Source organism: Acipenser ruthenus, chromosome 51 (genome assembly GCF_902713425.1).
Source record: "Acipenser ruthenus chromosome 51, fAciRut3.2 maternal haplotype, whole genome shotgun sequence".
Taxonomy (NCBI): Eukaryota; Metazoa; Chordata; class Actinopteri; order Acipenseriformes; family Acipenseridae; genus Acipenser; species Acipenser ruthenus.
Window position 1 is genome coordinate 7,164,986 of NC_081239.1, and position 13,624 is coordinate 7,178,609.

General features: G+C 42.2%; 1 protein-coding gene across 1 annotated transcript; it reads right to left on the reverse strand.

Moving 5' to 3' along the window:
* Positions 1 to 894: 894 nt before the first annotated feature.
* Positions 895 to 10,649, reverse strand: LOC117970445 (Fc receptor-like protein 5). The gene is made up of 5 exons (XM_059015838.1): positions 10,578 to 10,649; positions 8,071 to 8,106; positions 5,881 to 6,162; positions 5,140 to 5,397; positions 895 to 1,250 (listed from the first exon to the last, which is right to left on the reverse strand). The coding sequence occupies exons 1-5, from the start codon at positions 10,606 to 10,608 to the stop codon at positions 922 to 924; spliced, it is 936 nt and encodes a 311-aa protein (XP_058871821.1). The 5' UTR covers positions 10,609 to 10,649; the 3' UTR covers positions 895 to 921.
* Between the last annotated feature and the right edge of the window lie 2,975 nt (positions 10,650 to 13,624).

Consider the following 13,624-nt stretch of genomic DNA (forward strand, 5'->3'; position numbering starts at 1 on the left):
GTGTAACAGGATCCCTGTGTTAATAAACTCACCAGACACAGTCAGTGTAACAGGATCGCTGTGTTAATAAACTCACCAGACACAGTCAGTGTAACAGGATCGCTGCGTTAATAAACTCACCAGACACAGTCAGTGTAACAGGATCGCTGTGTTAATAAACTCACCAGACACAGTCAGTGTAACAGGATCGCTGTGTTAATAAACTCACCAGACACAGTCAGTGTAACAGGATCACTGTGTTAATAAACTCACCAGACACAGTCAGTGTAACAGGATCCCTGTGTTAATAAACTCACCAGACACAGTCAGTGTAACAGGATCGCTGTGTTAATAAACTCACCAGACACAGTCAGTGTAACAGGATCGCTGCGTTAATAAACTCACCAGACACAGTCAGTGTAACAGGATCGCTGTGTTAATAAACTCACCAGACACAGTCCGTGTAACAGGATCGCTGTGTTAATAAACTCACCAGACACAGTCAGTGTAACAGGATCGCTGTGTTAATAAACTCACCAGACACAGTCAGTGTAACAGGATCGCTGTGTTAATAAACTCACCAGACACAGTCAGTGTAACAGGATCCCTGTGTTAATAAACTCACCAGACACAGTCAGTGTAACAGGATCGCTGTGTTAATAAACTCACCAGACACAGTCAGTGTAACAGGATCGCTGCGTTAATAAACTCACCAGACACAGTCAGTGTAACAGGATCGCTGTGTTAATAAACTCACCAGACACAGTCAGTGTAACAGGATCGCTGTGTTAATAAACTCACCAGACACAGTCAGTGTAACAGGATCGCTGTGTTAATAAACTCACCAGACACAGTCAGTGTAACAGGATCACTGTGTTAATAAACTCACCAGACACAGTCAGTGTAACAGGATCGCTGTGTTAATAAACTCACCAGACACAGTCAGTGTAACAGGATCGCTGTGTTAATAAACTCACCTGACACAGTCAGTGTAACAGGATCACTGCACTGAGAGGAACATGGTTGATCTCCTCTTTGTCCTCGACAACAGTACTGGCCCTGGTCAGACACAGCAGCTGCAGTGATTGTGTAGCTGTCACCAGTTATACTGCGTCCAGCAGTCTGGAGCACTGGAGAGTCCTCACTGTCTTTGTACCAGAGATATTTCCAGCCAGCAGAACCCCCCTCAACCCCACACCTCAGAGTGACTGTCTCCCCGGTGAATATCTCTGGAAATGGAGGCTCCAGGGTGAGTGTAGTCTGAGGCAGCTCTGTAGAAACAGAAGATGACAGAATTAGAGCTAGTGTCTGCTCCTGTCTCTCAGAGTGAATGAACAGAGAGGATGATGAATTAGAGCCAGTGTCTGCTCCTGTCTCTCAGAGTGAGTGAACAGAGAGGATGATGAATTAGAGCCAGTGTCTGCTCCTGTCTCTCAGAGTGAATGAACAGAGAGGATGATGAATTAGAGCCAGTGTCTGCTCCTGTCTCTCAGAGTGAGTGAACAGAGAGGATGATGAATTAGAGCCAGTGTCTGCTCCTGTCTCTCAGAGTGAGTGAACAGAGAGGATGATGAATTAGAGTCAGTGTCTGCTCCTGTCTGTCAGAGTGAGTGAACAGAGAGGATGATGAATTAGAGCCAGTGTCTGCTCCTGTCTCTCAGAGTGAATGAACAGAGAGGATGATGAATTAGAGTCAGTGTCTGCTCCTGTCTGTCAGAGTGAGTGTGGGCATCACTCTGAGTAGTAGAATATTAATTAGAGTCAAGCTCTGATCAGCATTGTTAGACATTAATTGGGGGCACTCTGGGAGCTAGGTCAGTGTAATACAATAGCAATCAATAACACTGTGGGGTAAAAGCCATGTAGTGGAGACAGGATGCTTGTTCACTGTTACCTCACAGGTCAGGTTAAGACTCTGTTCCTCCTTCACTGTGGCTTCACATTCAGTGAGGCTCTGAGGATCCAAACCCAGTTAAAGTCTGTATCCTGGGTTTAGCAGGGTGTCTGTCACTTTCAGTGAGGCTCTGAGGATCCAAACCCAGTTAAAGTCTGTATCCTGGGTTTAGCAGGGTGTCTGTCACTTTCAGTGAGGCTCTGAGGATCCAAACCCAGTTAAAGTCTGTATCCTGGGTTTAGCAGGGTGTCTGTCACTTTCAGTGAGGCTCTGAGGATCCAAACCCAGTTAAAGTCTGTATCCTGGGTTTAGCAGGGTGTCTGTCACTTTCAGTGAGGCTCTGAGGATCCAAACCCAGTTAAAGTCTGTATCCTGGGTTTAGCAGGGTGTCTGTCACATTTAGTGATGCTCTGTCACTTATGTTGTAGTATTGTCATTGCCAGGTGCCAAAGCAGCTTTCACAAAACCATAATTTATACAGACTGAAAAGAAAATCACATTTCTCATAAAACTAAGGATTAGATCAGGGCTTCTCAAACTTGGTCCTGGGGACCCCCTGTGTCTGCTGGGTTTCATTCCAACTGAGGTGTCAATTACTTAACTAGACCCTTAATTGAACTAAGAATATTCTTAATTAGACCTTTTTAATTGTTTTCAGCTCTTGAACATTTGCATATTTCAAGTTAGCTATAACATTTTATAAGTAACTTGAACTGCAACTGTATAAATTATTTTATAAGAAAATAATGTTTTAACCAATTGAGAATGTTTAATAGATTTTGTCTTTCACTGTATAAGTGCTTTGTATCACTTTAAATCTGCTTCTCCACTCAGGTCCCAAAGCAATTCTGCACTTCCACAAGTTGGTTTGGTTTGGGGAGAGCTGAAGAAAGAAGAATTTGAAACTGACAAGTAACTGCTTTGCTGCTCCTGTGTGACGTTTATAATTATGACTCATTATCACTCTGAATGACACTTTGCTGCTGCATTGATTTTGTGTATTACTGTAATAAAACTCAAATTATTTATTGTGGCACGCCTGAGGTAGAGCAACCAACCTGTGTGTGTGTTTATGGTAGGGATGAATTTAATCCCACCACAGTTTAGTTAGTTTGTTTAGGGAGAAGGTTCCTGGTGTGAGAGCAGCTCATGGCCTGAACTTGGCCACCTTTTGTTTTGTAGCTGTTTTTTTACCCCTTGTGTTTTGTTTTAACTTTTTGATGTACATGTTTCTATATGTCCTTCCGCACAAGGGCTACTATTGCTAGTGCCCTAGTGGAGGCCATCAACCACTGCATCTGCCTGTGATTTGTAATAAAAATATTAAAAATAAAATTGCAGATTTTAAAACAAAGTTAATGAAACATAATAAAAAATATTGTCTGTCACAGTAATAGAACAAGTATGTATTCTATTTAAAACTATTAAGTTTGGGCAAAAATCTCTTCTGTGGTATAATCTGCAGTGTAATAATGTATAGGACCAATTTCCTATATCCAATCTGTACACCCCTGTCTAGGGAGGACCTGATAAAATGGTAATGCACATTTCTGTTACTACCAGAACCAATTAAATATTTTTTGGAGAAGGCTAGATCATGACAAGCATTCAGTGTATCTTTGGTGTGGCCTCTTTCTGCTTTATTACAGTTTCTACCCTACTCAGAGTGTGAGAGATACTCAGACTAGGAAGAGCTTTAATATCAGAAAACTTTGCAAGGACCCGTTACTTCAGCACCTGAGTTGTGTTGAGAACATTAACACATCTGGAATAGACTCCAGTGTGAATGTATCTGTGAGACATTACAGACAGAGAAGAGGGTGAGGAATCTCTCTGTTAGAATGAACCTACCTCTCACTGACACCCGCACCTCTGCAGAGTCACATTAACACAGCTAGAATAGACTCCAGTGTGAATGTATCTGTGAGACATTACAGACAGAGAAGAGGATGAGGACTCTCTCTGTTAGAATGAACCTACCTCTCAATGACACCTGCACCTCTGCACAATCACATTAACACAGCTGGAATAGACTCCAGTGTGAATGTATCTGTGAGACATTACAGACAGAGAAGAGGGTGAGGACTCTCTCTGTTAGAATGAACCTACCTCTCACTGACACCCGCACCTCTGCAGAGTCACATTAACACAGCTGGAATAGACTCCAGTGTGAATGTATCTGTGAGACATTACAGACAGAGAAGAGGGTGAGGACTCTCTCTGTTAAAATGAACCTACCTCTCACTGACACCCGCACCTCTGCAGAGTCACATTAACACAGCTGGAATAGACTCCAGTGTGAATGTATCTGTGAGACATTACAGACAGAGAAGGGGGTGAGGACTCTCTCTGTTAGAATGAACCTACCTCTCACTGACACCCGCACCTCTGCAGAGTCACATTAACACAGCTGGAATAGACTCCAGTGTGAATGTATCTGTGAGACATTACAGACAGAGAAGGGGTGAGGACTCTCTCTGTTAGAATGAACCTACCTCTCACTGACACCCGCACCTCTGCAGAGTCACATTAACACAGCTGGAATAGACTCCAGTGTGAATGTATCTGTGAGACATTACAGACAGAGAAGGGGGTGAGGACTCTCTCTGTTAGAATGAACGTACCTCTCACTGACACCCGCACCTCTGCAGAGTCACATTAACACAGCTGGAATAGACTGCAGTGTGAATGTATCTGTGAGACATTACAGACAGAGAAGGGGTGAGGTCTCTCTCTGTTAGAATGAACGTACCTCTCACTGACACCCGCACCTCTGCAGAGTCACATTAACACAGCTGGAATAGACTCCAGTGTGAATGTATCTGTGAGACATTACAGACAGAGAAGGGGTGAGGACTCTCTCTGTTAGAATGAACCTACCTCTTACTGACACCCGCACCTCTGCAGAGTCACATTAACACAGCTGGAATAGACTCCAGTGTGAATGTATCTGTGAGACATTACAGACAGAGAAGGGGGTGAGGACTCTCTCTGTTAGAATGAACATACCTCTCACTGACACCCGCACCTCTGCAGAGTCACATTAACACAGCTGGAATAGACTGCAGTGTGAATGTATCTGTGAGACATTACAGACAGAGAAGGGGGTGAGGACTCTCTCTGTTAGAATGAACGTACCTCTCACTGACACCCGCACCTCTGCAGAGTCACATTAACACAGCTGGAATAGACTGCAGTGTGAATGTATCTGTGAGACATTACAGACAGAGAAGGGGTGAGGTCTCTCTCTGTTAGAATGAACGTACCTCTCACTGACACCCGCACCTCTGCTGATTCACCAGAGTAACGGGAGTTCCACCGCGCTCTGCACTTGTAGGACCCCTCGTCACTTTTTGAAACACGATCCACACTCCGCTCTTTGTCAGCCCGGGACTGTAACTCTTTATTATCTTTATAAAAGACAATGCCGACAGCTTTAAAACCTGGGCGGACACGACACCTCAGAGTCAGAGTGTCTCCCTCAAACACAGGCTGGGGGGGAGTCTGCAGGATCACTCGTTCATCTGAAAAGACAGAAAGAGTTCAGATCAGCAGGGCTGAGAGACGGGTCAGGATTGAGGAGTCTGCAGGATCACCCATTGATCTGAAAAGACAGAAAGAGTTCAGATCAGCAGGGCTGAGAGACGGGTCAGGATTGAGGAGTCTGCAGTTTTACACACAAACGTGTGTAATGCTTCTTTTTTTTTTTAAATCTCATCATGTTATAATGTATTATTACCTATCATGAGCTATATCCCTACAGGGTGGAGAAAATAATATTATAGGAAACTATTTTTCCCCCAAGTGGAAATGTCCCTAGCTATTCTCAGATTGCATAGTCCTAGGTTTGCTATTCAGTCATTTGAAACCTATTTCAATACGGAGATCCAGAGACAGCTTTACTCAAATCAGCAAGCTGATCATTAGTTTACAATACCCTCTCAGCCAATCCGAGTGCAGGATTATTCAACAGGGTCTGAACATTATCTAGAATGTAAATGACTTACTGGACACAGTTAGGTTGACAGCATTACTGCGCTCCTGTCCTGATGCATACTCACACCAGTACACTCCACTGTGGTGATGCCGAGCTGTACTGATTGTGCAGCTGTCCCCATATCTACTCGTGTACTGATCACTGCACCATGCCTCTTCACGTCCATCTCTGTTCTGTTTAAAACTCCAGTCAGCAGAGCCCCCCTCCACCTCACAGCTCAGAGTGACTGTCTCTCCTGTGAATATCTGTGACCAGGCAGGCTGCAGGGTCAGGACAGCCTTGGGACAGCCCTCTGAAACAGACAACAGGATAGGATTAGGACACATTCCCTTACAATCAGTTAGGAGAGAGATTCCAGCCTCCCAGCAGCATCTCTGCAGTGATACAGTAGGAATAGCAGCAGTGTGACCCATTGCAGGCTCTAATTGTAATACAGGAGGAATAGCAGCAGAGTGACCCATTGCAGGCTCTACTTGTGATACAGTAGGAATAGCAGCAGTGTGATCCATTGCAGGCTCTACTTGTGATACAGGAGGAATAGCAGCAGTGTGACCCATTGCAGGCTCTACTTGTGATACAGCAGGAATAGCAGCAGTGTGACCCATTGCAGGCTCTACTTGTGATACAGTAGGAATAGCAGCAGTGTGACCCATTGCAGGCTCTACTTGTGATACAGTAGGAATAGCAGCAGTGTGACCCATTGCAGGCTCTACTTGTGATACAGTAGGAATAGCAGCAGAGTGACCCATTGCAGGCTCTACTTGTGATACAGTAGGAATAGCAGCAGTGTGACCCATTGCAGGCTCTGCTTGTGATACAGGAGGAATAGCAGCAGTGTGACCCATTGCAGGCTCTACTTGTGATACAGTAGGAATAGCAGCAGTATGACCCATTGCAGGCTCTACTTGTGATACAGTAGGAATAGCAGCAGTGTGACCCATTGCAGGCTCTACTTGTGATACAGTAGGAATAGCAGCAGTGTGATCCATTGCAGGCTCTACTTGTGATACAGGAGGAATAGCAGCAGTGTGACCCATTGCAGGCTCTACTTGTGATACAGCAGGAATAGCAGCAGTGTGACCCATTGCAGGCTCTACTTGTGATACAGTAGGAATAGCAGCAGTGTGACCCATTGCAGGCTCTACTTGTGATACAGTAGGAATAGCAGCAGTGTGACCCATTGCAGGCTCTACTTGTGATACAGTAGGAATAGCAGCAGAGTGACCCATTGCAGGCTCTACTTGTGATACAGTAGGAATAGCAGCAGTGTGACCCATTGCAGGCTCTGCTTGTGATACAGGAGGAATAGCAGCAGTGTGACCCATTGCAGGCTCTACTTGTGATACAGTAGGAATAGCAGCAGTATGACCCATTGCAGGCTCTACTTGTGATACAGTAGGAATAGCAGCAGTGTGACCCATTGCAGGCTCTACTTGTGATACAGTAGGAATAGCAGCAGTGTGACCCATTGCAGGCTCTACTTGTGATACAGTAGGAATAGCAGCAGTGTGACCCATTGCAGGCTCTACTTGTGATACAGTAGGAATAGCAGCAGTGTGACCCATTGCAGGCTCTACTTGTGATACAGTAGGAATAGCAGCAGTGTGACCCATTGCAGGCAGAATCTCTCTCATATGATTATGGCCTTGAAAATAGAAAGTGGTCTGTGTTTAAATTTCCAATCGAGCAGCAATTAGTCCAAGTTACTGTAGCAGGATTAGTCCTGTTAAACTGTTTTTTATTTGTATTTTTTATGAATCAGGTCACATGTTTACGATAAGTGGGAGGATTATTGTTCTTAAAGTCATCCAGATATTCTGTCTGGTCAGCAGTCAGCCAAAATAATATCCTCATTCAAAAGCTTTCCAGCAACCACACACAGCCTCTAGGTGGAGCACAGTATGGCACTGTAATGGTGTTTGATGGAGTCATTCATTGTTTTATTTAACCAAGTTAAATTGTTATATTGGACAGAAGAAAAGGAAAGATGATTTCAGAAAAGTGTTTTTTATAGATGATCAGGAAGCAGGATGAGAATCTTTACCAGTCTCTTCACTTTGTGACTGCATTGCCACAGCCTATTTTCAACACACACACCTAACATGAAAAGTGTCATTTCTCAAACGAGCTTCATGCTTTTCAACCATGAATTGTAAATCCTGTTTTTAAACTGTGTTCACATTGTAAACTGTTCTCTTACCTTCATACTGTCTGGAGCAGCTCACTACAGTCAGCACTGAAAAACACAAGAGAGACAGTCAGGGACTAGACCCTTATACAAGCACCACAGTCATGTTGCTGTTTCCAATGCTTTTACCATTGTTATACCATGCTCATCAGTTATAGGTGCTGCCATACATACATGTAACATGTGCTAACACAGGGAGAAGTAAGAGACAGCGCCATCTAGTGATCGCACACTTTTGATCAGGTTTCCTTCTCTTGTTTTGTTAGTAACACACTGCTGTGCAGTACTTGCTGCTGGTGTATATAATAATATAAAGACACTCTAATCTAGCCTATATTAAATATGTATATGACAGGCAGCTCCTGAACTCATAGTCAAAGCATCTTAACACAGACTTACCAAATAATACAAACACAAGATTTGAGTCATTTCAATAAGAACCCTGTGAATGATTGTAAAGGTGAGGGAGTAGTTTTAACAATATTTCTAACTGATTTCTTACTGCATAAAAATCAGCTGCTATATAATAAACTGATGTCTGCCTGTAAAATAAAATACAATAAAGATACACACAGCAGCTTCATGAATATCAAACAGACTGAAAAGGGACAGAACAATCTGTTACTCCATAAAAACATTCATGGAGGGCAGGTGTTGCAATCAACATTATTAACTAGCAATACAAAGTATATTAGTAGGATTTTACATTCAGCTCTCCGAAATCCATAAATAACACAGGAGACCCACAATCACTGGATAATGAAATAAATACTTTAATCATAGAAAACAGTGCTTTCCTCTTGTGGGAACGAGCCATTACTAATGTAAAGTTTGTATTTCATCTCCCAGCAGTGCTAAATGTGAACGAGCCATTACTAATGTAAAGCTTGTATTTCACCTCCTAGCAGAGCTAAATGTGAACGAGCCATTACTAATGTAAAGTTTGTATTTCACCTCCTAGCAGAGCTAAATGTGAACGAGCCATTACTAATGTAAAGTTTGTATTTCACCTCCTAGCAGAGCTAAATGTGAACGAGCCATTACTAATGTAAAGTTTGTATTTCACCTCCCAGCAGAGCTAAATGTGAACGAGCCATTACTAATGTAAAGCTTGTATTTCACCTCCTAGCAGTGCTAAATGTGAACGAGCCATTACTAATGTAAAGTTTGTATTTCATCTCCTAGCAGAGCTAAATGTGAACGAGCCATTACTAATGTAAAGTTTGTATTTCACCTCCTAGCAGAGCTAAATGTGAACGAGCCATTACTAATGTAAAGTTTGTATTTCACCTCCTAGCAGAGCTAAATGTGAACGAGCCATTACTAATGTAAAGTTTGTATTTCACCTCCTAGCAGAGCTAAATGTGAACGAGTCATTACTAATGTAAAGTTTGTATTTCACCTCCTAGCAGAGCTAAATGTGAACGAGTCATTACTAATGTAAAGTTTGTATTTCACCTCCCAGCAGTGCTGAATGTTTGTTTAACTCCCCCTCCCCACATTGTTTGTGTGGCCTGTGAAGCAAATATCAAATTCAGTGTATATTTCTTAAATAGAATGTGACACATGTTGCTAAAGCTGATAACATTCTGGTAAAGAAAGAAATAACACTGAATAAATCAAGCGCTCGTGTGCTCGCTTCCTGTGCTCAGTTTAACACCTTGTTCCAACAGGAAGTGTCAGTGAGCTGCTGCAGCTACAGTTCAGACCAGGTCAAAGGGCCTCAGCAGCATCAGCATACATCACTGTGAGAGGACTTTCTGTACCACTATTTTAAATATATATATATATATATATAAAATGAATAAAATACAAGCCCGCTGGTTTCCAGGTTCTTCTCATTGATCAATGTAGTAATCCTGCACATGCATGTTTTTATTCTTTAGCACACTTCCCTGTCCTGTACCATGTGGTATCCTGCAGTTCCATACTTCCATTTCTTTTACTTACATTGACTAGCTTTTCAACACTTTACTACACTTTTACCATGAAACTCTTCCCTGCTTCACCATGCGTACAGTGTGTTTCACAATACTCTCTGTCATTTACCTGGCTTGCACACTCTGCTTTTACCATGAAACTCTTCCCTGCTTCACCATGCATACAGTGTGTTTCACAATACTCTCTGTCATTTACCTGGCTTGCACACTCTGCTTTTACCATGAAACACTTCCCTGCTTTACCATGCATACAGTGTGTTTCACAATACTCTCTGTCATTTACCTGGCTTGCACACTCTGCTTTTACCATGTACTTCCTTGCTTTACCATGCATACAGTGTGTTTCACAATACTCTCTGTCATTTACCTGGCTTGCACACTCTGCTTTTACCATGTACTTCCCTGCTTCACCATGCATACAGTATGTTTCACAATACTCATTAACACAAGACACCACCTCAAAATATAGAATTTAAATTACGATCAAGTCTCCAAACCCAGAATATTTCACTCTAACTGTACCCAAACCAGATGGATAATCAGCAGCATGTTTAATAAAGCACCAGCAATGATACTTACATATCAGTGCAGCGACTTCACAAGCCTGCATTCTGTCTGGAGACACTTTCAAAGCTGAGCTCAATGTAGACACTTCACCGTTTTGAAGCTGTAGACATACAGGTTCCTCCCACTACGCCTATTTATTAAATGACTGCAAATCTATTTCTAATATGTCTGATTCTGTCATCTGATAGAACATCTCCACATGATCTCATTTCAAGGAATATTTATTTTTACACTTAGAATCTAACAACTTCATTATTATATTTAAGAAGATAAAACTTCTCTTAACCAAGTGGCTGCTGAAAAAGAACTACTGAAAAACTGATTGTGAAATGCACCAATACACACACACACACATAAACAAACAAACACACACACAACAAACAAAACATTTGGGCACTTTTAGTCCGTTTTAAAAAACAATATCTGTTAATATCTGTTTAAACACTACAAGGACTTGGCCTGTGTTCTCAAGGTAGGATTTGTCAGACTTTCCTTCCTTGTGGAGACGTTTTTGACCCAGCAGCGCTATGAACCTTCCCACACACGTGTGCGCACCCACCCACACACACACAAGGTTTAGTTGTGTAATTGTTAAATGGTTTGAGTGAATAATTGTTTTATTAGTTATATAAGTGTGGCATGTGGCCAGGTGGTGATTGAATGATTGATTGATTGAACCCCTGGCCACTGCATTGCTATATAAGCACATGGTATTGTGTGTTTGTTGTGCATAGTTATAGTCAGACCTACTAAAATGTGTAGTTATTGCTCCTTGGTGGAGCAAGGCTTTTGTTTGTTTTCTTAAAGGGCCAGTGGCCTATCTTTGTTTTATTGTAAATAAAGTGTGCAAACTCACTTAAAACTGGTGCTCTGCCTGTGTTTGCTATTCTCACCGCTGACCAGCCTTGACCATATATATGTATTTATGTAATGCTCTCTTCTGTACTGTAGGCTAGTCACATGAAGGTAGCTTCAATGTATCAGCATATCATTATCATTAACATTATTTAGCAGCAATATGTAACATATACAGTCAAGATATTTTTTTTACACATTTCTAGTCTATAGAATTCTATAGACAACATATTTGTATAGATTTCTAAAATGTCAAACTATACATCTGTTACTTTTCTTTACTCTCCAGACTAAGCAGTTTATCAGTGAGGCTGAACCAATTCACAGAGATATGAGATCATCCTCATTGATCAATGCAATGCTTGTTTAAACAATTCAATGTGTTAATCATTGAATTCATGAAGCAGGAGAGAGGGGGTGGGTAGACAGTATGTTTCCTAGCAGTTAGGAAGCTGTCATTTTAAAATGAGAACATGAGAGCGAGCCCCTTCCAGTGTGCAGAGCAGCAGAGGCCACTGAGCTGCTGCACAGCATTGAGTCCAGTGAAGGAGGGCTTCAGGGGCTGCGGCTGAGTGAGAGGAAGTGCTGGAGGATGAGCACACAGCAGGGTGCACAGGAAGTGATGGCAACACATTAAACTGACACTTTAGATTACTATTTAGAGGAGATGTTAATGTTAAGGTCTTCAATCCCTGTGAACGGGGCAGGACATCCCTGGACAAGAGATGCTGCAACTCAGAGGATTCAGAAAGCTTGAACTCACACAGCTTTAGATGATGAATTCAATACTTCAGTGGGGTTCTTTAACAGCACTGCAGAAAAGTGTCTCACACGCAGAACTTCATCTCATGAGTTACAAGATCAAGTTAAAGCTTTGTGAACAGGGCCCTTCAACTAGACAAACCCTCACAGTGACGCACTGTAACATAAACACTCACACTGCACCTGCTCTGTGGATGCATGGAGATGCACTATAAAGAAATCATTGCAATACTAGATTAGTAACACACATCTACTAGAGACACACATCTACATGAACTAGACCAACCCTCACAGTGACACACTGTGACATAAACACTCACACTGCACCTGCTCTGTGGATGCATGGAAATGCACTATAAAGAAATCATTGCAATACTAGATTAGAAACACACATCTACTAGAGACACACATCTACATGAACTAGACAAACCCTCCCCCTCACAGTGACACACTGTAACATAAACACTCACACTGCACCTGCTCTGTGGATACATGGAGATGCACTATAAAGAAACCATTGCAATACTAGATTAGTAACACACATCTACTAGAGACACACATCTACATGAACTAGACAAACCCTCACAGTGACGCACTGTAACATAAACACTCACACTGCACCTGCTCTGTGGATGCATGGAGATGCACTATAAAGAAACCATTGCAATACTAGATTAGTAACACACATCTACTAGAGACACACATCTACATGAACTAGACAAACCCTCACAGTGACACACTGTAACATAAACACTCACACTGCACCTGCTCTGTGGATGCATGGAGATGCACTATAAAGAAATCATTGCAATACTAGATTAGTAAATCTGATCAGTCTGACCTGCATCCAGTGAATGTGCACAATGTTAATGTGACAGACAGACATCGCTTCATATTCCCAGATTCAGGTTCTCTCAATACACTAAAGAACACCCTCACCAAGTGTCACCACACCTGCACTTCAAGATAGAAATATGAATATGAACCAGGTAAAATCTCTATTAACAAAACTAGTAGGGACCAGGGGGTGTTCAGATGATCAAATTGTTCAGATAACTGAATTAAAACTGTGAAATTGTTTATATGACTCCCAATAAAATATATGATACCTCTTTATCTTTAAATACATATTGTACAGTACTGAACTGTACTGTAAATACCTGAGGTTGAGGGCTGAATACCACATTTCAATGACAACAGGGCAGAAGAGCACAGCACACAACAAGACAGGTTAACAAGGGGCTGCTTGGATAACAGAGGAGTTCAGATCATCAAGATTTAGACAAGGATGTGCATCCCCAGCAGGGATAATACATGTTAAAGAATGAACAGGGGTAGGGCCAGATAGAAGAGCCTGAAAAGAGCATCACTGCTGTGCTTGTGCTGACAGACACAAGTCATCTTGACATTGGAGAGGGGAAGTACTTGCAGGGACAGTTAAA

Bases quoted from the DNA above. Each gene is read 5' to 3' on its own strand.
- LOC117970445 (XM_059015838.1), bottom strand. From the start codon at position 10,608: ATGCAGGCTTGTGAAGTCGCTGCACTGATAT. The intron at 6,163-8,070 runs GTAAGAGAACAG...TGTCTGTTTCAG, and splicing joins CTGCTCCAGACAGTATGAAG to AGGGCTGTCCCAAGGCTGTC. The intron at 5,398-5,880 runs GTAAGTCATTTA...CTGTCTTTTCAG, and splicing joins TGTCAACCTAACTGTGTCCA to ATGAACGAGTGATCCTGCAG.